The sequence below is a fragment of the Neolamprologus multifasciatus genome, chromosome 23, assembly GCF_963576455.1.
Source record: "Neolamprologus multifasciatus chromosome 23, fNeoMul1.2, whole genome shotgun sequence".
NCBI classification, from domain to species: Eukaryota; Metazoa; Chordata; class Actinopteri; order Cichliformes; family Cichlidae; genus Neolamprologus; species Neolamprologus multifasciatus.
The window spans coordinates 19,895,428-19,920,731 of record NC_140460.1 but is presented as its reverse complement, the minus strand read 5'-3'; the positions used below and the strand labels follow the sequence as shown (position 1 = coordinate 19,920,731).

General features: G+C 40.3%; 4 protein-coding genes across 7 annotated transcripts in view; all 4 read right to left on the bottom strand.

Annotated features, from left to right (window-relative positions):
- The window catches only part of LOC146491452 (protein NLRC3-like), a 73,343-nt gene extending 70,901 nt beyond the window's left edge, over nt 1-2,442 (bottom strand). For all 3 annotated transcript variants that reach the window (XM_085152750.1, XM_085152755.1, XM_085152757.1), the window contains exons 1-2: nt 2,333-2,442; nt 2,150-2,248 (exon numbers count right to left, since the gene is read on the bottom strand). In XM_085152750.1, coding sequence (XP_085008876.1) covers nt 2,150-2,248; nt 2,333-2,421 — 188 coding nt within the window. In that variant the 5' untranslated portion in view covers nt 2,422-2,442. The remainder of the gene's footprint in view (nt 1-2,149; nt 2,249-2,332) is intronic.
- Nucleotides 2,332-25,304, bottom strand: part of LOC146491448 (protein NLRC3-like) — an 83,246-nt gene continuing 60,273 nt past the window's right edge. Inside the window, exon 13 of the mRNA XM_085152773.1 lies at nt 2,332-2,470. The gene's annotated coding sequence lies outside the window, so the exon portion shown is untranslated. The remainder of the gene's footprint in view (nt 2,471-25,304) is intronic.
- Nucleotides 3,498-21,032, bottom strand: LOC146491451 (protein NLRC3-like). 2 transcript variants are annotated; one of them, XM_085152800.1, is made up of 7 exons: nt 20,776-21,032; nt 17,441-17,508; nt 15,246-17,037; nt 7,520-7,693; nt 6,707-6,880; nt 5,760-5,806; nt 3,498-5,601 (listed from the first exon to the last, which is right to left on the bottom strand). In XM_085152800.1, exons 2-7 carry the CDS (start codon nt 17,499-17,501, stop codon nt 5,072-5,074), a joined length of 2,778 nt encoding a protein of 925 aa, XP_085008926.1. In that variant the 5' UTR covers nt 17,502-17,508; nt 20,776-21,032; the 3' UTR covers nt 3,498-5,071. The 2 variants fall into 2 exon arrangements, with proteins under 2 accessions (XP_085008926.1, XP_085008925.1); XM_085152799.1 differs by lacking the exon at nt 20,776-21,032 and adding an exon at nt 17,631-19,399.
- On the bottom strand, nt 19,514-23,503 carry LOC146491450 (neoverrucotoxin subunit alpha-like). Its single transcript, XM_085150360.1, has 3 exons — nt 23,432-23,503; nt 22,480-22,561; nt 19,514-22,304 (listed from the first exon to the last, which is right to left on the bottom strand). Exons 1-3 carry the CDS (start codon nt 23,501-23,503, stop codon nt 21,778-21,780), a joined length of 681 nt encoding a protein of 226 aa, XP_085006486.1. The 3' UTR covers nt 19,514-21,777.

Below are 25,304 nucleotides of genomic sequence, written 5' to 3'. Positions count from 1 at the left end.
ACCAAAACTTGCATCTTAGATTGAAAATGACTGGCTTCCTGTTATGTTTAGAATAGCTGTCAATAGATAAAAAAAAATTAACGAATTAATCTCACAATTTTCTGTAATTAATTGCAATTAATCACAATTACTTGATCAATAGCCTGGCTGCAATTACACTTTTTCAACTTTATATTTAAGCTTGTAACTGACATTTATGCAATATAAAGAAGTAAATGGACAATAAACACAAAGAATGTATGCTGCAATTCAAAGAGAATTTAAATAGTTTTCTTCTGTCTTTTAGCACAGTTTCTCTCCTGTGAAACACAACTTTTTAAAAAACATATATAGTAATAGTATACACTAATATATAATATATATTAGTGCTCTCAAACAATCACAGTTTTTAATCAGATTTTTCACAGGGTTACTGTGGATTCATTTTGATTAATCACATTTAAATCTCATTCATTTTAATGTATATTAATCATTTCATTTTCCATGAGCAAAAAAAGCAACATCCCCAGCTAAGGTATGCTTCGCGTCAATGTGATATTTTAAGCTGGAAGTGCTTCGGTGAAAAGATAATTCGACTGGTTGACTCTTCCGTCTGGTTATTCTTTTAATACTCAAATTTCCCATCGAGAGGGCCAATGTGTGTTTATCATCTTCCATATTGAGTTGATTGGTTCAGCTGCCCGTCACTACCAGATCAACTGTCCATTTGCACATGTACGAAGGTAACTCTACGTGGGCAAACTGTCTGAAATGCGTTGACAGAAAAATTTCAGGGATTTTGAGGCATTCTGCACTCCAGATGCGTTAATAGCATTAAAAAAATTTATCGTGTTAATCGTGATGACAGCTTAATCTGCGTTAATGCGTTAATTTTGACTGCACTAGTTTAGAGTATTGATCAAAAAGGGTTTTTTTTTTCTTGAGCTATTACATCAGGCTATCAAATTTCATATATGCAGATGAAACAGTTTTGTGGATGCCTCATTGAGATTCTGTAGGTGGTGCTGTAAACCCAATTTAGCATCTCCACCATTAGGACCAATTATCACAAAAGCTTCATCATGTCAGAGGTTTTAAGTTATGATTTTTTAAAGCTTTCCTAACTTCTTAACAACAACTTCCTGTTTCATTGGGGAGTCATCATGCCACCAGGGCAATGAAAAGTTTTAATTTTCATTATTAATTTATTTACACCACTATTGGGGTGGTTGTGATCAACTTGTGAAAACCTCCCCTAAATATTCCTAGCACTCCAACTATCGATCAGTATTGGCCAGTGTTGGGGAGTAACGGAATACATGCACCACTGTTACGTTTTTAAAATACAAAATATGAGTAACTGTATTCTGTTACAGTTACCGTTACTTTGTTGAAATAAATGGATTACACGGCGGTCTTTTCCTGTTTCATATATTAGGCTATGCTCTCTCTATTTTTGGTAATACCACCCTGGTGGAAACCTAAACAAAACGCGCATTAAGAGGCTCTAATGCCTGTGTCCCAATCTCGTGGCCCAAGTTACCTCTGCTTGCAGCCTGCATAGTGACGTGAAGGAATACTAAAAATACTACTAATAAACGGAGCACATGCAGTGTGACCTTTGCAATGTCAGTGCTTGGGCCTTTGATGACACATAAGTATCCTGTTTATCTTGCTATCATGTCAAAATGTGAGGCTGCTTTGGGGCTTGATGTCTATTTCTTCTCTGGTTCTTGTGTTGACACTTTTAGAAGATGAGACCAGGTAAGAGAATACACACTTTATGTATTTAAAAAAATGTGATAAGGACAGCTCACATTAAATCTGCCCACACAGAGACTTGAGCCAAAGGTCCATGAAGTGATGTGTGAAAATGAGCACTGAGTCATATCATTGTGGTAGTAAAGGTTTAGTTGTCCTGATGATGCCATTGAGAACCACCAACAGAGTCTAGAGCTGTTTGGAGCCTTTAGCTCAGTTTGGTTTATTGACAAATACCTCATACATCATAAAGCTTTCACATGCTTCCCATGCCATGTTTCTGAAAAAAAAAAAACCTCACTCAAGACTTCATACTACATTTGATTATAGATATGTGAAAAGCTGATCTGGCATTAACCCTGTTTGAAAGTTTACTGAAAAAATAAACATATATACAGATATAGATTACCTTTCCACAGCAGAGTATTGTCCTTTAAAATCAGCACCAATACTCTTTGACCAGTCACTCTTTAAGGACACACAGCTGGGTTCAGCTCCAGGTTGGTTCCTGTGAGCAATGATGGAGCAGTGATGTGAGTGCTGAGCTGTGACATGGAGAAGAGTCGTGGACAGTTAGAGATGGTTATCTCACCTCTGAGCTTTGGTCTGGCTCTCATGTTCCCCACACAGAGTGGTTTTAGAGGGAGGGACTCCCTCCTCTCTGTCCTCACACTGATCCATGCTGCTGAATTCACATCCACATCAGCTCACACACACTTTCTACCTTCACCTGCAGAGGAAACACAAATCATTCGTGTGCACATCAACTGAAATTCTCCCTCTGCATTGTATGTTGTCCAAACACTGAGATGAACCAGAAAACCAGCAGTGTCAGCTGAATGCAGTCAGACAGCAGTGTGAGGCAGAGGAAGCTGCCATCAGCTGCTCTACTTCTACTATCAGTCCACTAGATGGCGCCATGAAGCACACGCGATGCTTTCACTGACACACACTGATTCACTGTGACTGGAAGTTTTATTCAATTAATGTTCAGTTAAAAACAGAAACAAACAAACACATGACCTCAGATCTCTGCCTCAGATTCTCTTTTTAATAAGAAAAATGACTTTTCACTCATGTTAATCTAAAACTCAACTAACAAAAGAAAAGCAACCTGTTGTTTTAGTTTGTTTTGTGAACCTTTTATTTTTGTTTCCAGAGATATTTCATCAAAAGGAAACATACACCGAACATAGCTTGATGATGCACATTAACTATAGAGGGAAATAATCCTCATAGAGGTCACAAATTTGTATCATATGATCTACAAGCCTGAACTATTCAAAAATTCATACACAGATTTTTTTGTGATTTTAAGCACTCACAACATGTCTCAGTCCATGCACAAAGCAATGTCAACATTAGATACTGAAGGCTACATTAGAACTGGACTCAGTACTGCTAATACACACACACACACACACACACACACACACACACACACGCACACATTTTTAAGGTTAACCTATCTGATATCTGATAATTTTGATAATATCTGATTATTCTCACTTTCAAAAAGATTCTTAAACCTATAATGTTAGCAAGGAAAACATTACAGGCTTCCGTTACCTTAACACAGAGCTTCACATGGAGAAAATCATCTGGGACACCAAGTTCGGGAACGTGAAGTGAAACTTTTAAAAGGAAGGAAATGCTTTCTGTAAAGTTCTAAATGAGCAACATCCGAAACCCACTCACATGCCCTCTGTACTGGAATCAGAATCTGGAGATGAGGGGGATGACCCACTGACGTACTTTACCAACTCTCCAGTTGTTCAGCCAGTGCGATGGATTCAGTCTTAAGGCTGTCCTAGTGTAAATGCCTGTACGATGCCTATAGGACATACCGGACACACTAGGAGAGCTGACAGGGTGGTAGAAGGGCATTAACCCAGCTGCAGGATTGGTACTTGGACCTTTGTGCAAAGAGGAACAGAAGTTACACTCTGAGATCCTTCAAAATGACCTCCAGCAGGCTGTTTATGTTTCTGACCAAACTGTTAAAAACAGAGTCCATGAGGGTAAAACGAGCATGAAAAATGTTATTACATAAGTGCCAATGAATATCTGCACCCATTACATTTTTCTTTACGCATGTGAGTCTTGACATAAATATAATGTCATACCACTGTCTCTCCAACTCATATCAGTCCATCATCCAGCTTCCTGCCAGGCTCATGCTGACTGAATTTTGTCATTTATATACCTGTCAGACAATTTTTCCACTCAATTTCAGTGGTTTCTGTGTGTTTGTGTGTTTGTAGCAAAGAAACTTAACAGGCACAAAGGGTAGAGGCAGGGCTAGAATTAAACATGTCTTTATTAAAGTCAAAAACTAAAAATCAAGTTCTCCCAAATCCAGGAAACCTTTAACTTTAAGTAATTACACAATGAAACACAATGTATACAGTGAAACACACAGCTCCAAACATAAACTACTTCACTTCTTTACATATTTAGGTAGCTGATAACAATTTAATTTAACTCCCAGAAATGTTTAATATCTACTAATACAGATTTTAGCAGGATAATATTGTGACTTCAAGAAACCCCGTTTGGTATCAGTACAATTACAAAAAGTAGAATGAAAAACAGTTCTGTCATCTGCGTTCATTAAACTGACTTCATGTAATTTATCTTCCCACTAACAGAGTGCAAGAAACGATCATCAATAAAGAGTTAAATGAGATGTTAGTTACATCAGACCTTTGCATATTTATCTGATTAATATTAGAAGTTATTGTTTCTTTCATTAGATTATTTTTAAAAGCAGTAATTTTTTATAGAATGGCAGAGACATGAGTGATCATGAGTGATGAATATCTTCAATTCAGTTAGAATTGTTGAATGTCCATTTATTTAGTCATGGAACATCCACACAGGCTGGTTATCATTATTTGGGAGAAAATAAAAACAAAACCCAAAATGTCCTCTTATTGTGAAAATCTCCCTTAATTCCTGTCCTGCTTCAATAACAGTAATAATATGTGGAGAAGTTGAAAATGAATTTTTTTTTTTTTTTAAAGAAATAGCAAACACAATGACAACAACAACAACAATGAATGAGCTCAGGCTTGTCTAAGATGCAGAGGAGCTGGTTCTTGACTGAGATTCATAAAAAACGCTACATAATAATGTTCACCGTGAAGGTTTGAGTGAAAAAAACGACAAAACTAATTCTGCTTCATGAAATAATCCCAGCTTCCATCTTAAAAGGACTAAAGACAAAGAAGTTGACAAAGAGTCATTGTTTAAAACTTAATTTATCCATGCGTCTGAAAACATGTTTCTGATTAATATACTACACCAATCAGATGAATATCCAGGTGTGCTAAACTTCACACAGACTGACTGATGAACCAGGAGACCAGAGTGTAAATCCAGGATAAAGATTTTCAGTGAATATGGTGTTGAAGGTGTGGAGGTGGATCAGAGTGTCAGAGGAGACTCTGTAGAAGGACAGAGTGCCAGCAGGACAGTCCACATACACTGCTACTGTGTTAGAGACAGAGGAGGAGGAGATGGACATTTCTTTTTTACTGTGACATACAGAACGAGGAGCATCATCAGAGAAGAGCAGACTCCAGGACTGGTCATTAACTCCAAAAACATATTCAAAATAATCTTGTATCTTTCCAGCTTTGTAAATCACTGCTACATTAACGGTTCCTCTACACTTGACCTCCCAGTAACAACGACCAGTCAGATCATTTCTACAGAGCAGCTGATGATAGAAGTAAAATCTGTCTGGATGATCAGGATATGAATGAACCTCCTCCACATGTGTCACCTTCCTGTTGTTGTCAGACAGTTTGAGGTTTTTGTGCACTGTGTTTGTGTCAATTGTGAGTTGACAGGAATCTGATGGAGAGAACAAATACAATCCAGCTGCAGTTATTGATCCATCATCTGTTCATTGATTGACACTTGGATAACTACTAACATCAGAGAAATGAATGACTGATGAAAATGTTTCAGTGTTTTTTGTGTTCATTAATCATATTAAAAAACACACTTACACTTCCTCAGACCTGGTCTCAACCATTGGACTCCAGCAGGCTCCACCCTGAAAGGAAGAGGGGGGTCAGACCAGCACAGTCTATGTGCATGCTGAACATGCATTTAGTGTGTGTATGAACAATGTATGTTCATACACACAAGGACATTACATTGTTCTAATATGTATACTAGTCCCTGTTAGCTCACAGATTATCCCTTTAGAGGATTTCTGGACTGACTTAGCAAGAAAACAGTAAGACTGGAAGGTTCCAACCTTTACCAAATCCAGGAGAATGAACTTCTGTTGGACTCCCTGGCTGCAGAGGCCTCTTGCAATCTGGACAACCCTATGCTTCTATATCTTGGTGCCCCAGCAAACACAGATCGGGAGTCAATTATGGTTACCTCCATTCACGAGGAGGATCAATTAACCAAGCTTGAACCCAGGCCAAAGTGAGCTGAAGACCATCAGCTATGTGTCTCACCAGTTAATGTCCTGGGTATTTCACCAATACGTCGAGAAGCAAAGAGTCCACAAGATTTTGCCCATAGGAGGTGACAACTCTCCCCACTGGTGACTGATTTGGTCCCCCACATGTTGTCCATTAGAATAAATGGCTTGAGGTCTATTACAAATATCTCAAAACCCTTTTTAATCTCACAGGCTTACAATTAATAAGTGTGTGTATCTAAACTACACTTTAAAAGGTCATAGTTTTTTTATATTCTATGGCAAGCACATTAATTTAAAATTCATTTAAGTGTGAAATATAAATCAAACTCACATTGACATTTGTTGTTATTGCTAAACTTGACAAGTTTCAATGAATAGTCATAACACACACACACACACACACACACACACACACACACACACACACACACACACACACACACACACACACACACGCATGAAACAGGAAATAAGTGAAACACTTTCTGCTCTATTAGACATTCTTCCCCATACCTGAGAGATTCCAGCCTCCACTGTGGATCATTCTTTAATGCTGATAGCATCCTCGTGCCAGAGTCACCTGGATGATTGTAGCTTAGGTTCAGCTCTTTCAAACGGGAGGGATTGGAGCTCAGAGCTGAGGCCAGATAAGTACAGCCTTGCTCTGTGATCAGGCAGCCTGACAGACTATAGACATAAAACAACAATCTATCTGTGAATGCTTCACTCAAGATTTGCTTTCATTGGTTTGCGTTTGTTTTTCACATACAATGTCATACATCCTTTCAATGTCCAATTCAATTTAGCTTGATTTAGAACATGACAATCCTCATAGATGACAACAGTTCTCAAGTAAGGCCTAAAAATATTAGAAAGTTAATTCCAGCAACTGGATGAGCCCCAGAGAAAAGCTCTTGGTGATGGTGGGGAGAAGGAATTCTCTTTTAACATGCCAGTGTCTCTGGGCCAGCTTTCCAATTTCAAACTACATACTTTGAAGCAGACCTTTAGAAATGCAGTTTCAAACAAGAGATATACAGGTATTGTACAAATAAAATCTATGTGGTACTTTGGACTGAAAGTAACTAACAATAATTTGTCCTAAAGTGGTATATTAAGGAACCTTCAGGGTTAGATACCTTTAACAAATCATATCTTAATATGCTTCTTTTGGCTGCTCTCTCAAGTGGTCACCACAGCAGATGAACCTACATATTTATTTTGGCAAAGATTTTTTTTATAATGGAGTTCTAAATGAGTTTGCAGTTTATCCACAGTAAAACTCCGCTTTTAAATTGTTGTGGGTGAAAAAGTCTAAAGCCTGACCTGAGAGTTTCTAGTTTACAGCGTGGATTTTTCACTCCAACAGACAGCAGCTTCACTCCTGAATCCTTCAGGTCATTGTTGCTCAGGTCCAGCTCTCTCACACTGTTGGACTGGGAGCTGAAAACTAAAGACAGAGCTTCACAGCTTTTCTCTGAGAGCTGACAGTCATTCAGTCTGAAAAAAAAAAATCAAATTAAATCACCTTTAATGTTGAATCTGCACAATTAAATGGAAAAACAAAACAATAAATACTGAGGACAAATGTGAAACACTTCAAATTTGCTTAGCAAAAACTAATGAAAACCAATGTGGAACTGGTAGATTTAGTTATACTAGCTTGACCAGTATCCAACTAGACAGGTATGTAGTGCCATTTGTGACTTTCTAAATTTTAGTATTTAGGATGTATGGAGGTAATTGTACACTGAAGTAGCTCAGACAAGCAACGATGCACCCATTCATTTAGCTGATAGCTTCATTTAGTAGCTTTTGCAGAAGTGACGGTAGGAGCAATGTTTAGCAATCATTGTGTGATTTAGCTGAATGAAAATGTTGTCCTGAAAGTTTTTATTGTGTTTTAAATGTTTGGTAACTTAAAAATTTGTATAACAATCAGCATGTGCAGGGAGAACATGGGGCAGGACTGAAAGAAGATGAGTGGAGGAAGGATGATAGCAGACGACATGGCAAATAAGAGAGATGATGTGTAAGTAATTTTTCCAGGGAGACTACAGCCTATACACTCAAAGGAGATTCAACTGTAACTGCAGCATAAACAGGGAAGGAGGGTGGGTGGGGCACTTCTGTATGGAGATGGCATGTTTCTTTGGTTCTTGCTCCAGTTTACATCAAAGAAGTGAACGTTGCCTAACTGCACCCAAACTCTCAAAACAGTTTGAATTTCTGGTTTAACAGTTTTCTTTTTGTTTTCTATTTTCTCTCTCTCTCTCTCGCTCTGTGTGTGTGTGTGTGTGTGTGTGTGTGTGTGTGTAGGTGTGTGTTTATCACAATAGTATCAAATAAATGCTGAAACCTAACCTCTGCAGTGTTACGGTTTTGTAACCCAGAGTAAAATCTGTTTCCTGCACTTCTTCCTGCCATTGAATGCATCGCAGGTACATGACTCCAACCACATGGCTTTGCTCAGCCAATCGGACGGCATGTGGGTCATAGTAAGCCTGTCCCGGCTTCCTCCTGTCAGATGCGTGGAGGCAAGCCAGGTGACAGAGCTGTTGCAGGTTTGTATTGGCAAACACTTGCTTTTACAATTTATTTTTCCCCATAATGGAAGTTTTTGAGACACTTGCCATTAAGATCCCAAATGCGGTTTTAATCGACGGAGTAACTGAGCACTCAGTTGATGAAGTCATACATTTCCTTGAACAGTATGGTGACATAGGCCGCAAGGTTACTATAGATTCACCAGAATCTGAATTTAATAACATGCTTGTCGCTGAGTACGCTTCGGGTTTATCTTTAACGCGTTTGTCTCAGTTGTTACCGCACACATCTATTTCAGATTCAGGTGACAAACTCCACATGGAGAGTCTATCTGAAATTTATGCATCAAAAGTTAGTGGTTCCAAGACAAATACTTACTTGGCAGACTTAAAAAGAATAGCCAAATTATCTGGGAGGGATTATGCATTAGTCCTCAGTGAGGGGATGACCCAGATACGCCGGTCCCTTGCAGAGCTCGACCCAGAGACTCTAGTGGTTGCAGAACCAGAAGATTCAAAACCTCCCGATTCAGTCTTTCCTCCTTCACTACCAGCCTCTCTTACGACAAAGTCCCCTTCTGTTGCCAGTGGTCCTGAAGTACAAGGTGGAGAGAGGCATTCTGCCTCCATTCCAGCGGCTGATCTCAACCCTCCTGAAGTACAACGCTATGTTGTGGAACACGTTGTTCGGAGTGGGGACAGCTCGCTGCATGCATTCCATCGACTGAGAGCGTTTTCTGGTAAAGTGCCCAGGCCAATTCAAGAGACAGATTATGATATATGGCGGTCAGGTGTGGAATTAGCCCTGAAAGATCCATCTATATCTGATCTGCAGCGCGCCAGACTGATTCGTGACAGTCTACTGCCTCCTGCCTGTAATATGGTAAAACATCTCAGCCTTGACACACCACCAGAAGTTTATATGAAACAACTTGACTCAGCCTATGGTACTGTGCAGGATGGGGAAGAGTTATACGCCAAGTTCATGGACACCTTCCAGGACAGTGGAGAAAAGCCTTCGGCCTATTTGCAGCGGCTGCAGGTGGCATTACAGCATGCAGCAAAAAGAGGAGGTGTTTTAGAGAAAGACATGAACAACAGACTGTTGAATCAATTCTGCAGGGGATGTTGGGATAACAATTTAATATCGGAACTCCAACTTAAACAAAAGAAACACAACCCCCCCAAATTTCCTGTACTTCTCTTACTCCTTCGAACTGAAGAGGACAGCCACCACTAATGCCCAGTTTGCCAATACTGGGGAAGAAACTAACCTCTGTACTGCGCTAACCACTCTGACTAAACAGCTCTCACAACAGATGGCAGCTATACAACAGCAGCTTGCCGCTTTGACAGCACTGCAGTGTAATGTCAAACCACCGGTTGCTGCCTGCCCAGCTTCAGCTTCAAAGCCCTATGGGCCGAAGAAGGTTGGTAAGAATCCAAAACCTAGCGTCTCCAGCCCTAAACCAGGGTTTTGCTTCCGCTGTGGAGAAGATGGTCACATTAAGCCACAATGTGAAAATGCACCCAATTCAGCATTGGTAAGTGCTAAGCGGAAACAATTTGACAACAAACAAAAGTGGCAGAAGCAAAAGTCCTCTGCTTCTGAGGATTTAAACTAGTTCCAGTTCCTGTTGAGGGACAAACAGGAGCTGAGCTGGACCAACCTTGTCCCGCTGAGAACAAAAAGCATGCCACGTGTGCAAAAATGCAGACAAAGACAAAGATCCACACTAGATTACCACCAGGATTAGTTGGATCCAGATGTACAGCAGAAGTCAACATCGCAGGTTGCAACTGCCCGTGTCTACTGGATACTGGTTCCCAGGTTACCACAATTCCAGTTTCATTCTATAATGAGCGTCTCTCTGATCAGCCAGTCCACTCATTGAATGAACTTCTTCATGTGGAGGGGGCTGCTGGTCAGTGTGTTCCATACCTTGGGTATGTTGAAGTTGCCATGACATTTCCAAAAGACTTTCTTGGGACTGACGTCCCAGTCCAAACGCTTGCACTTGTTGTTCCTGATGTGAGACCTGATTTTCCAACCTCAGTTCTTATTGGCATGAATACACTTGAAATTCTTTATGAACAATTCTCTTCTAGTAACTGTTCATCATTCCAGCCTACCTCTTACGGGTACAGAGCAGTTCTGCAAACTCTCCAAGTGACGTGCCAACAGAATTGTAATGGTCATCTTGGTGTTGTGACCACCCTTAGTAAATCTCCTGTGCTAATTCCAGCTGGCTGCACAGTTGTGGTCGAGGGTTCTGCCAAGCTTCTCAGCCCAGCTAGTCAATGTGTTGTCATTCAGCACCCGGGTTCAGGCCTGCCGGGTGGTTTGTGTGTCAGTAATTGTCTAGTTCCTCTTAAAGCTGGTACACACACTCAGGTTCCAGGTGGAGTCCTGAATGTCAGTTGGCTTTTGACACACTCATTGACAAACTTACCACGGCACCAGTTCTAGGTTTTGCTGATCCGGCACTGCCTTACATCCTCCACACAGATGCCAGCACCACCGGATTGGGTGCCGCCCTTTACCAAGAGCAAGAGGGGAGACTTAGGGTGATAGCCTATGCCAGTAGGGGTTTGTCATCCAGTGAAAGTCGTTACCCAGCTCACAAGCTTGAATTCTTGGCACTGAAGTGGAGCGTGACAGAAAAATTTCATGATTACTTGTATGGAGCAAGTTTTACAGTGGTCACGGATAACAACCCACTTACCTATATCTTGACATCAGCAAAGTTGGATGCTACCGGCCATCGTTGGCTGGCTGCTCTTTCTACTTTCTCGTTCAAGATGCAGTATCGAGCCGGCAAGCAAAATCTGGATGCAGATGCACTTTCCCGTCGGCCCCATGATGGTACTTCCTCTAGTGAAACTGCTCAAAAAGATGAGGAGCTAATTAATCAGTTTACTCAACAACATCTCTCAAGCAGCAGTAACGGTGAAATATCAGCTGAAGTCGTCGATGCGATTTGCCAAAGCTGTGTTGTCAGGACCCAAGCTGAGTATAGCTTGGTCGAATCCCTGTCCATCAACACAGCAGTGCTTCCCGAGAATTACTCAGAAGATTCCCATGGACTTCCTGTTATTTCCACCATATCCCGTTCTGAGCTTTATGAAAAACAGAGAACTGATCCAACTCTCCGGGAGGTTATTCACCAGTTGGAGTCAGGAGAAAAAGTTCCTCTGACAGCCAGGAAAGAGCTTCCTGAAATTCCTCTTCTCCTTCGAGAACTGAATAAATTAGAGCTGATTGATGGTATTCTCTATAGGACAAGATATGAAAATGAACAACCATCATACCAACTGGTCCTTCCGACAGAACTGCGGCAAACTGTTCTCCACAGCCTCCACAATGATATGGGCCACCTGGGAGTGGAACGGACCCTTGACCTTGCCAGGACTCGGTTCTATTGGCCAAGAATGGCCGTGGATGTAGAAAATAAAATAAAAACCTGTGGCCGGTGTATTCGCCGGAAAAGCTTGCCGGAGAAAGCTGCTCATCTTGTTAACATTCGGACATCACGTCCACTTGAACTCATTTGTATGGATTTCCTCAGTCTCGAGCCCGATACCAGCAACACCAAAGACATCCTGGTACTGACAGATCATTTCACCAAATATGCCCTTGCCATTCCAACATCGAACCAAAAGGCAAAAACTGTGGCTAAATGTCTTTGGGAAAACTTCATCGTTTATTATGGAATTCCAGAAAGACTCCATACAGATCAAGGGCCAGACTTTGAGTCGAAATTGATAAAGGAGTTATGTGCCCTGTTGGGAGTCCAAAAGTGTCACACAACACCGTACCATCCAAGAGGAAACCCAGTAGAGAGGTTTAATCGCACTCTACTGGCCATGTTGGGAACTCTTGAACCCAAACAGAAATCCAAATGGAAACAGTTTGTAAAGCCACTCGTCCATGCATACAACTGTACCAAAAATGAAGTCACTGGCTACACCCCATACGAACTAATGTTTGGACGTTGTCCTCGTCTCCCCATTGACCTTGCTTTTAATCTTCCTGTACGTGAGAAAGAACATCAGACACATTCACAGTATGTACAAGACTTAAAAGCTAAGTTGAAAGAAAGTTATCTGCTATCTTCAAAGAATGCTGCGAAGAACGCTGAGAGGAACAAGACTCGATTTGACCAACGTATTATACCATCCAAGCTGGAAGTTGGAAGCAGAGTCTTGGTGCGGAACATGAGGCTGAGAGGTAAACATAAACTTGCTGACAAATGGGAACCAGATGTCTTTGTAGTGCTGAAATGTGCCAAAGATCTCCCCATCTACACCGTAAAACCAGAATGCAAAGACGGCCCAATTCGCACATTGCACAGAGATCTCCTTCTTCCATGTGGGTTTCTTCCTGCAACAGAGTCAGGAACATCAGATGAGACTATTCCAATCACACCCTCTTTAACTCGTCAACAGACCAAGAAACAACAGGAATCTCCTGAGTACTTTGTTGAAGAGGATGAATTGGAACCGACCTTTGTCCATCTTGCCCCGCTCCCAATGGGGTTTAGGGTGGAGAAGTCTCTCAACCCCCTACAGTCTTTTCCCAGGGGTGAGGAGGAAAAACTTCCTCCAACATCTGTACCTGAAATGGAATCAGCTGGGGAAGCTCTGTTAGGATCTCAGAGGGAAGAACCATTGGAGTTTGATGCTGATGGGACATCCGAGAAAGATTTGCTTGAAATCTTACCCGAGCACGTTCTTGAAGCCGTATCTACAGACTTGTCCGATCCTGAAGTCTCTGACAGCTTAACAGGCGAGCCTAGTCCTGTGACATTACCAACTCTTAATAGCTCGGATTCGGTTCTTGACCCCCCTCTGAGGCGGTCAACACGTCACAGATCGCCACCTAGGCGACTGCAGTATGCCCACTTAGGCAATCCATTGATATCAGTTGTTCAGTCTCTGTTACATAGTCTGTCAGATGCTTTAACCACCACAACCACCAATTCTAACCCTTCAGTCGTACATATTGTGTAGTGTTATCATGCGACGGGACGTGCATGTATTCAAGGGGGGAGGGTGTAACCCAGAGTAAAATCTGTTTCCTGCACTTATTCCTGCCATTGAATGCATCGCAGGTACATGACTCCAACCACATGGCTTTGCTCAGCCAATCGGACGGCATGTGGGTCATAGTAAGCCTGTCCCGGCTTCCTCCTGTCAGATGCGTGGAGGCAAGCCAGGTGACAGAGCTGTTGCAGGTTTGTATTGGCAAACACTTGCTTTTCCCGTTTTAATGCTTCTTTTAACACCCACTAACTTATGCAACTTAGATGCTGGTTACTGTGAGCCAGAGCCATAGTGTTGTTGTGCACTGAACAGAACGGAATTGGTGAGTTTGAACTTGTAATTGATTGTTTGTATTGCTACCAGCTGGCGCTAATTGGTTGCTGCCGGTCCAAACAATTTGATTTTGATTTGACTGGTATTTGTTGAATAAATAGTGCTGTGAAGCTATATAGTATGTATATAGCAGTTGAAATGTTTCAGTTAAATCCTTATTGGTTAAATATACTGTTTGTTTATTTGTGTACACAGGAACAAGAATAACTTAATGTTTTAGCTTAATTGGCTGACATTTTTGTATTCTTGTGATTTCTTATTGGCCCTGTTTATTTAATGCAGGCCAGGTGAACCCTTTTCGGGTATGAAAAAGGATGGCGAGCCAATGAGCGGCTAGGAGCAGGACTCATTCCGCAATCGAAGCTTCCACTGGTTGGGTAGGAAGCTATCAAAGACGACGCTCTGTCCCCATTTTCCAAATAAACTGATTTTCACACTCATACACACCATTCCCCCGTTTATGGACAATAGCGCTTGGACATCTCTCATGGACACTCAGATAAAACTCATGGACTTCAGTGTGGATCAGTGTTTAGAATGTCAACATGTGTTGTTTATGGGGAACTGTTTTCTATGTTGCTTGGTATAAGCCGGAAGAATTGGCTTAGTTGTTTTGTGCACCCTCACTGGGTTTTTGGTTAATTGAATAGCTGCAGCAGGAGTGATTATTTAAGTTTTCCTTGTCTTTTCTTGTTAATTTTCTTTGGGGTTCGGTTAAATACATGGTACCTGCAAAAGCATTTTGTGTTGTGTGTGTTTATTAATTACTGCCCATCAGCTCCTGTAGCATTCCTAGATCTTCTGATTAATAATAACCATAATACTTCACTGATTAATAATAACCATATTACTTCACTGATTAATAATAACCATATTACTTCACTGATTAATAATAACCATAATACTTCACTCAATACCTAGCCTGTATTGAGTCATTGGCGCTTCATCAGTGTTACAGTTTACTGTCGTAGAACAGTTAACAAATTAACTTTAATTATTTAACTTCTGAATACAAATTGTGCCAAAGATAGAAAGTGATGCCAACACCAGTGATGCACCAGTGAAAAAAATAAATCACCGACTCAAATTTATTTTAAAACTTAAGGTATGAACACACACTCACTTACATGACTTTTTTGGAGGCTTTGACCACAGGCAGCAGCCTCAGAAGAGCCTCCTCTGAAGCAGAGTATTTCTTCAAGTCAAAAACATCCAGATAATTTTCTGATGACAGTAAGATGAAGACCAGAGCTGACCACTGAGCAGGAGACAGTTCATCTGTAGAGAGACTTCCTGAACTCAGGGACTGCTGGATCTCAATCACTAGAGAACAATCATTCAGTTCATTCAAACAGTGAAACAGGTTGAGGCTTTTCTCTGTGGACAGATTCTCATTGAGCTTCTTCTTGATGTACTGAACTGTTTCCTGATTGGTCTGTGAGCCACGTTCTGTCTGTGTCAGCAGGCCTCGTAGGAGAGTCTGATTTGTCTGCAGTGAAAGACCCAGGAGGAAACGAAGAAATAAGTCCAGGTGTCCATTTGGACTCTGTAAGGCCTTGTCTACAGCACACTGGTAGAAGACTTTTTGCTTGTGTTTAATTCCAAACAGTTTAAATGACCAAGATTTTTTTTCTTCCAGCAGATTTACTCCGGAGTTGAAGAAGGTCAGATGGATATGAAGAGCAGCCATAAACTCCTGAACACTCAGATGGATGAAGCAGAACACCTTGTCCTGGTACAGTCCTCTCTCCTCTTTAAAGATCTGTGTGAACACTCCTGAGTACACTGAGGCTGCTGTGATATCGATGCCACACTCTGTCAGGTCTGATTCATAGAAGATCAGGTTTCCTTTCTGTAGCTGATCAAAAGCCAGTTTTCCCAGAGCCTCAACCATCTTCCTGCTTTCTGGACTCCAGGGTGGATCTGTCTCAGATCCTTCATCCTTGACCTTCTTCAATTGGACTTGCACCATCATGAAGTGGATGTACAGATCTGTGAGGCTTTTAGGCAGATCACTGCTATCATTATTTATTGTAAGACAATCCAGAACTGTAGCAGTGATCCAGCAGAAAACTGGGATGTGGCACATGATGTGGAGGTTTTCTGATAACAAGATGTGGGAAATTATAATACTGGCCTGCTCCTCATCTCTGAATCTCTTCCAGAAATATTCGTCCTTCTGTTGGTCATTGAACCCCCTGATCTCTGTCACTATGTCAACAAACTGAGCAGGGATCTGACTGGCTGCCGCAGGTCGTGTGGTTATCCAGACATGGGCAGAGGGAAGTAAATGGCCCTTAACTAGGTTTATCAGCAGCAAATGAACTGAGGTGGCCTCTCTAGGGTCAGTCAGGATCTTGGTGTTGTTGAAGTCCAGAGGAAGTCGACACTCATCCAGACCATCAAAGATGAACATAACCTTGAAGTCTTCAAAGCTGCAGATTCCTGATTCTTTGGTTTCAGTAAAGAAGTGATGAACAAGTTCCACCAAGCTGAAAGTTTTCTCTTTCAAAAGATTCAGCTCTCTGAAAGTGAACAGAAATATGAACTGGATGTCCTGGTTGGCTTTGCCTTCAGCCCAGTCAAGAGTGTATTTCTGTGTTAAGACTGTTTTCCCAATGCCAGCCACTCCCTTTGTCAGCACTGTTCTGATTGGCTCTTCTCTTCCAGGTGAGCCTTTAAAGATCTTGTCTTGTCTGACTATTTTTTCATGCCTGTCTGATTTCCTGGATGCCATTTCAATCTGTCTGAGCTCATGTTCATCAGTGACCTCTGCAGTCCCTCCCTCTATGATGTACAGATCTCTGTATATCAGATTCAGAAGGGTTGGGCTTTCTCCTTTGGTGCTCGCCTCAAACGCACACCGGAGCTCCCTCTTTAGTTTAGATTTGAGTTCTGACTCACACTTTAGAGGACCATCTGAATGACAAAACAACATTATAAGATTATTTGACAACTTGTAGTCAATTGTTGACTTTCCAAAACATTTCTTTAATTCACTGGGAATCTGTGAGTCAATTAAGAAAATATTCAGATCCCTTATTTTTATGCCGTAAATTCATTTTAAATGAATTAAAAAACATCAACACACAGAAACAGTGTCTCATCAGATCCAAGAATCATTTTCCTCTCTGAATTATTACTGCTGGTTAACTACCTATCTGAAGCTTATCTGACTTAAAGGAGTTTAAAAGATTCATTGGTAGAAATTGTGAGGTGGCCCTTCCAGCAAGTTCTCTTTGAAAACAACAAGAGGTCTCATCGATCAGTGTATACATGTTTCTGTGTTAATGACAACTCAGACAAACTATTGATATCCTACCTGTTGTTGAAGCCTCTTGGGTTGAATTGTCCATCTGTTTATACTCAGTAGGTTTCTCCATTCTTAATCTATAAAAAAAAGAGAGAAAACATGAAGCACATTAAGTACTGGAGATGTTTTGGCATAATGCATAGTTACATATTTGAAAAAGCCTACACACAGAATATCAGCACAAAAAGCTAATACCAACTATCACAGTGGTGGAGGGGTGATGGTGTGTGCTTGTTTTGGCCACCTTGAAGTCACTGAATCAAAGTCAAAGTCCAATTCTCAACCTGACCGAGAAGAGAGCTGTGCATAAACAAGTGTCCACAAACATCAATAAACTGAATAAACACTGTAAAGAAGAATTGGCAAAAAATACATAAAATATTTACTTTAAGTTATTACTGCTTAACGTTTTTCTATAAGTTGAAGCATAGGATGTAGTTTTTCACACACTGTGTCTGCATTTGGCCTTATATTACATAACATGTCATTTGATTTTTATCTCCAGTTGTTTTTATCTGGCACATTTCATAACAAGGTTATTATTTTATTTCATGTGAAGAATAATGACCAACATTATGAAATAAATACCTATGTCATGCAGAATTACTGCATAAATACATGTCATACCAGAGTAATAAACACAGTAGTATCATCAAAATACTATGCACATCAAGAAAAGAAGTCAAATTTAATATTTTAGAAATATGTCAACATCTGATTTCAACTTAGATAATCAAAGTATGATTATATTTAAAATATATTAATTTTAAGTATAATTAATTATCTTAAAATGGTTTGGATAATTTTAAACAGAGGTTAAAAATATCCACTTTTGGTTGGTCAAACCCGGTTTGGCTGTGTAACAAATGCACCACATGTTGCAACAACCGCTCCAAGTATTGGCACAAACTGTTAAAATTACTTCCTCTTGGAGGAGAGCCAACAGTATTTATTTCAAGTCAGAGGCCTGCATATTGAAACTATATCTGCAGGAGATAACAAATGATCATTTACAAAGCTCAACCTGTCCTCCATCTACCTTTTCTTCTGTGTTTCTACAACAGGCTGACTGATTCAGTCATCCATTCAGATCCAACACAGCTTAAGAATTATAGGCCTATCTCTAAGCTCCCATCACTGTCAAAAATTCTGGAAAAAGCAGTTGCTGATCAACTTATTGCTTTTTTAGAAAAACATGACATTTATGAAAAATTTCAGTCTGGTTTCCGTAAGTGTCACTCAACAGAAACCACATTAATTAAGGTCTCTAGTGACATTATGATGTCAGCTGACTCCGGAGCATCCACAGTCATGGTTTTGCTGGACTTAACATCTGCCTTTGACACCGTTGACCATACCATCCTGATTAACAGGCTCCGGGACATAGTCACTGTCAGTGTGTCCGGTCTTGCTCTGGAGTGGTTTCAGTCATACCTTTCCAACAGATCTTTTAGTGTCTTTGCAAATCAGTTTATGTCACACTCTAAGGACCTGACATGAAGGGTCCCACAGGGTTCAGTTCTGGGACCGATTCTTTTTCTCCTGTACATGTTACTCCTAGGACTTATAATTAGGCAGTTCCCTGATTTGTCTTATCACTTTTATGCTGATGATATTCAGCTCTACTGCTCTTTTAAGCCGATGGAAGTCCATAAAATGTCCTTTTTAATAAAATGTTTAGCTTCCATTGAACAGTATCTTGGAGACAACTACTTGCAGTTGAACTCTAAGAAGTTAGAAACATTAATTATTGCCCCTGAAAGCCAGATATCTATAATCAAAAAGCATCTTGGTTCTCTTGGATCATCTGTTCACCCGAGCCTCAGGTATCTCGGTGTTGTTTTTGATTCTGCCATGTCTCTAGAGCAACACTCTAGATTAATTAGTAACTGCCTTTTTCAGCTAAGAAATATTTCCAAACTGTGAACTTTTTTGTCTAAATCAGAGTTAGAAATGATTACCCATGCTTTTATTTCTTCTTGCTTAGATTATTGTAACAGTCTTTTTCTTTGTTTGAGCAAAAGGAATCTTGGCTGTCTCCAGTTAGTCCAGAATGCTGCTGCAAGGCTTTTAACTAAGACACGAAAAAGAGAGCACATTACACCAGTGTTACGCTCATTACACTGGCTTCCAGTACATTTTAGAACTCATTTTAAAATCTTAGTCCTGACTTTTAAAGCTTTGAATCATGACGCTCCTGCCTATATTTCTGATCTTTTGGAACCTCACACTCCCTCTCGCAGCATGAGATCATCTAATCAAAGGCTGTTGGTAGTTCCCTGAACATGTTTTAAAACCAGAGGTGATAGATCTTTTAGAGCGGTGGCCCCCAGGTTGTGGAATTCTCTCCCTCCATCTCTACGCTGCCTGGATTGTATTTATTCTTTTAAACATCATCTTAAGACTCACTTATTTAGACTAGCTTTTAATTAGATTTGCGCTGTATGTTTGATTGTACTGTCTTATGTTTATCTGTTTTATATTATTGTGAAGCACTTTGTGTTTTTTATCCTGTGAAGAGTGCTCTATATAATCAATAAAGTAAAGTAAAGTAAAGTAAAGTAAAGTAAAGTCATCAGTAAGTGGATCTGCAGCAACAATGACTGAGTAATACTTCTGCTGCTCTGATTCTTGGATTGTACACACACACACACACACACACACACACACTGAGTGAGGACACCACTTTGAGAAAGGGTAGGATGGGGAGCTCTAGAGTTTCATAATCAGATGACTCTGTTCTTGCAATAACTGAAAGTTACTGTGACAGTCTGTGGTTGTGCAATTTTGTGCTTTTGCAAATGTTACGCAACTTAGTAATAAGCAGGAGTAATCAAACATGCAGCAAATCAATCAATAGGATAATGAAGCGCAGGTGAAGACAATCAGACAGAGCAGACACAAAAGAAAGCAGTAAAACAAAGGTTTTCAGTAAAACATGAAATAACCAAAAGACAGATAACACAGGATAATAACAGGAAAGGGACAAACATTCAGAAAAAAATAAGAAGGTAAGAAAACAGAACAGAAGCATAAAAAAACAAGAACAATTATAAAACAGAGAAAATATGAAAACTGTGAAAAGTTGTAGAGTAGAAAAAACGAACTACTCAAATAAAACAGAAGAATTTCAAGAGAGTAGAAATTCTCAGCTCTTTAGATCGAAGCTTAAAGGCAGTGACAAAAAACAACAATGGACTCCTCACACATTGGTGAAAACTAAACACACACTTAAGTGGATGTAAATGTCAGTCGCCTTCAGCCCACATTCACAGGTCCAGCTCTGACTCCCTTAACATGAACTACAGAGCTGTTAATAAGAAAAACAAAACTGTCTTCATTACCGTCACATAGAGCTTCCCCCGGAGACCATCATCTGTAACACAGAGTTCTGGCAAGGGAGGGAGGCTAAACGTTATAATAAGGAAACACCCAAAGAGGCATTTTTGGGGGAAGTTTTGCAAAATCAGTCCATTTAAAATCTTGAAATCACTGTTCTGTTACTGAAGGTAGTTTAGTTTGAGTTGTTTTTGGCTGAGCTGTGCCCTTAATCACTGATGTGCAGGAAGCAGGATATACCACTAAAGATTTCAGTAAATCTTGGTTTATTTTCCACAAATCAACCAATCAATAAAAAAACCCCAAAAACGTTAAAACCCACAGGAAACACAAAGAAGCACAAAACACTGTAAATGTAGATGATTTTTAGACTGTAATTCTGTTTTGTTTTCAAGTTGAATTGACTTGGAAAAAAGTCCAAATGTAACACACTAAAAGTTCATCTCTTCCAATTACAGGTATGTAGGAATATTTACAAGAATACCAAAGTTGAGAGTAAGTGAACATTTTTTGGAACATTACTGTTATCCACCAAATCAATTCAACATCATAGGAAATAAATGAAAGTGTCTAAATATTTAAGGAAAGCCAGTAATGAATCTTAGAGTGTAGTTTTACAAGAACAGAGAGACAAACCATCAACTTCGAATCAGACAGATTTACAATTAAAGAAGACGTTTGTTACAATTATTACACCGCATGAAAGTTTTTAGATTAAAACTAGATTCATGCAGCTATTTCCCCCAAATTGACAACATTCACAAACACTAATGTTGCATGGTTTGGTAAACCATTCCAGATGATAATAGTCACATGCTTAAAATACCCTGACATTGGATCTGGAGTATTGCTAAGCTTTGTAGAACACCTGTGCTGAAGGGTGAAATACAGCATAAGATTAAAGGGTTAGTGAGGTATGTTGAGGTTAATGTTTTCTTTTTACTTGTTAGATCACCATGGCAACTAATGTTGACAGTATTTCTTTATTTTAATGAGACTTAGCAAACTTAGCAAAGACACACTGAAGAACCACAACTGAGGTAAAATCCAGGATAAAGATGTTCAGTGAATGTGGTGTTGAAGGTGTGGAGGTGGATTGGAGTGTCAGAGGAGACTCTGTAGAAGGACAGAGTGCCAGCAGGACAGTCCACATACACTGCTGCTCTTTTAGAGACAGAGGAGGAGGAGGAGATAGATGTGTATCTGTTATTGTGCCTTACATAAAGAGGACCATGATCAGAGCAGCTCAGACTCCAGGACTGATCATTCTGTCCAAACTCACAATCATCTCTGTCTCCTCTTCTGTCGATTGCTCTGTAACTCACTGATATGTTAACGCCTCCTCTCCATTCGACCTCCCAGTAACAGCCACCAGTGAGATCATTTCTACACAGCAACTGACGCCAGTTATGAAATCTGTCTGGATGATCAGGATATGAATGAACCTCCTCCACAAATGTCACCTTCCTGTTGTTGTCAGACAGTTGGATGTTTGTGTGTACTGTGTTTGTGTCGATTGTGAGTCGACAGGAATCTGATGGAGAGAACAAACACAATACAGCTGCAGTTATTGATCCATCATCTGTTCATTGATTGACACTTTGATGATGACTCCTGACATCAGAGATGTGAATGAGTGATGTGACAGTTTGAAGATGGTTGAATGTGTGCTGCTTTGTTTTCATGAATCACATTATAAACACACTTACACTTCCTCAGACCTGGTCTCAACCATCGGACTCTAGCAGTCTCCACCCTGAAAGGAGGAGGGGGGTCAGACCAGCACAGTCTCTTTCAGCATGCACATATGGACATTACATCGCTCTCATACACATACTGTTAGACACTGCTTGACTCCTTTAAGGTGGTGTTGGAGTGGCGGATGTTGTCCAAGACAATGACAAGGACAATGCTGGACAATACCTCACACTCACTCATGATGTGCTGGCCAGTCACAGAAGCACATTCACTGAGAGACAGAGATTACCCAAATTAACCAATAAAGGACACAGGAAATCATTAAAAAAAAAAAATACTGGGTGCAGATGACTGGCATAGCAGTCACACATAATCTAATCAGTGACTCATATCTTCTCCCTCAAACTGATTCAAACTTGCTGCCATAAAGATTGTGACCGGTGAACACACCCAATCAATTTTTTTTATATACATGTGCTGTTTATTTACTGTAATGTAGACTGCACAATTTTTACTCTTTACCGTGTTGCTGTGACACAACAACTTCCCTTGGGGGATAAATAGAGTATGTATCTATTTCATTGCTTTTAATGCCTTTCCAATTCTTTGCAAAGCACTTTGTGACCTGTCTATGAAAAGAGCTATAAATAAAGAGGTATGGTTCTGCAAGCTTGCATCCTTTAAATGTACAAAAATTATTTTCCAATAGTTATGAATAGTTGTTCAACCACTACCTCCTGTTTGTTTGTCTCTAGAAATTACCGTATGATTAAACGCAAAAGTCCCTTTTCCATTACTACCCACTTAGATTGACTAGCCACGACTCAACTAGTTTTTCATTACAATTGAGTACCTCCTAAGGTGCGTGGTCATTGTCATAGCAATGCGTCCAAGCATCCCATGATGTAATTAATATGCGAAACGAATGCTACAAAAAAGGCAGACTTTGAGGCAAGAATATACCTGCTGCTCGGTCTGTTGCTTTTCGTCAGACTTGGGGAACGTGGCATTGTCTTCTGTAGCCATTTCTGTCATTGCTGGGTTTCAAAAATGGCGGTTTTGATTTTCGTGATTAAGCCACTCTCATAACTGACCGAGTGACGCTACTGACCAGCCAATCGGTGGCATGCAGTCTGACAATGTCAGGCTTCTGGATCTGCACTGATTTGCTGCAGCACACTGTGCAGCAAATAGTGGTGCAACGGATCAAAAATCTTACGGTTTGGATCGGATCACAGTTTTAAGTCACGGATCGGATCAATTTTCGGATCAGCAAAAAAAGAAAAAAGACAAAAATTTAACATTTACTTATTTACTTATTGAAGTATTTTTTGCCTGTTAAAAACATTAAACTCAAGACTCATTCCACGCAATTATTAAAAAAAAAATTATGATACAATATCGGGCAGTATATGGCTTTGTATCTACCACTCAATTCAATTCAATTCAATTTTATTTATAAAGCGCCAAATCACAACAACAGTTGCCTCAAGGCGCTTTAAGGTAAGGTAAGGTAGACCCTACAATAATACATACCGCTCATTATATCGCACTCCGCTGTGATATAATAAGCTGTCACGGTCACATAGCTTTCCGTTGCCCTGGAGGTCCACCCATTTGTAGTAGTTAGAGCAATATAAGATGCCTGGGGCACTTCAGCCATAACTTAAATCTTTTCCTGCTCATACATGCTCGGAACAATCTTGCCACTAAAGTGGAAGCGCAATGGGATATCATTGCATGGCTCAAGCACGTTCATCATAGTTTAAACTCCTTGTTTTGCACAACGGAATACGGCCTCCCGTCTGCAGCTAAACACCCTTTTGTAATAGCTTTAGCCCGGTCGGACTGGGGATCAAAGGGCTGCTTAAATACCACAAACTCCTCTGCTCCTCCACCTGGACCGCTAGCGCTGGCCATAACTATCGCTTGACAGACCCACCACGTGCACCATACACATACTTTTTTTTCTTCTTTTTCGAATCTTCAGACCATGTGCGTGCCGAACCGTGGAGTGGGATCGGTTCGGATTACGGATCAACCGTTATCCGTTTCACCACTAGTAGCAAACAATGTTTCTGTGCCTGCTTGTTTTTTTCTGTATACCTCTCAGGTGCAACAATGAATAGCTCAGCAATTGGAGCAGTTGCCACAATCATGTTCTGGTCCACTCCCAGACATTTAAGTTGTGCCTGTCATGTTTCCTGTTTTACTTTGAAAGTCTGTGTTGATGTGTCTAGTTTTGCTTCCCTTGTCTTGTTAGGTCTGATTTCTCTCAGCTGTGTTTCCCTCCTGTCTTATATTCCCTGATTACTCCAGTGTGTATTTAAGCCCTGTTTTCCTTACCTTGTATTGTGTTGTACCCTCTTCATGCTGTCTTTTTTTTTTCTTGTACTCCTGTTAGTTTTGTAATGTAGGTATCTTCGTTCCTGTTACCAGTTTAATTTTTAGTTTTGCTTTGAGGCTTTGGTTTGTTTTTGTAAAGTCTATTTTCTCAGCAATACAGCTGCGCTCTAAGTTTAACCTCTCGTCTACGAGTCCTGCATTTAGGTCCAATCCTTCCTGCCACACAGCGAATCATGACAAAACCAAGGAAAGTGGAAATTTTTCAACTGGTTGAATGTATTGCTTTGCATATACTAAAAGCCTGCAAGCAGAAAACCTGTCCAAATTTGTAACTGTAAACTGTGTAAAGTGAAACACTCATAAATACATATTATGTCTGCTGGAGACAGCAAAGAGGTTTGCCCCTGGAACTGGTCTCCATACAGAGGTTGCTGTTTCATTCATGTTCATTTATGTACAGATGAAAAGTTCTGGGATGATGGTGAGTGCA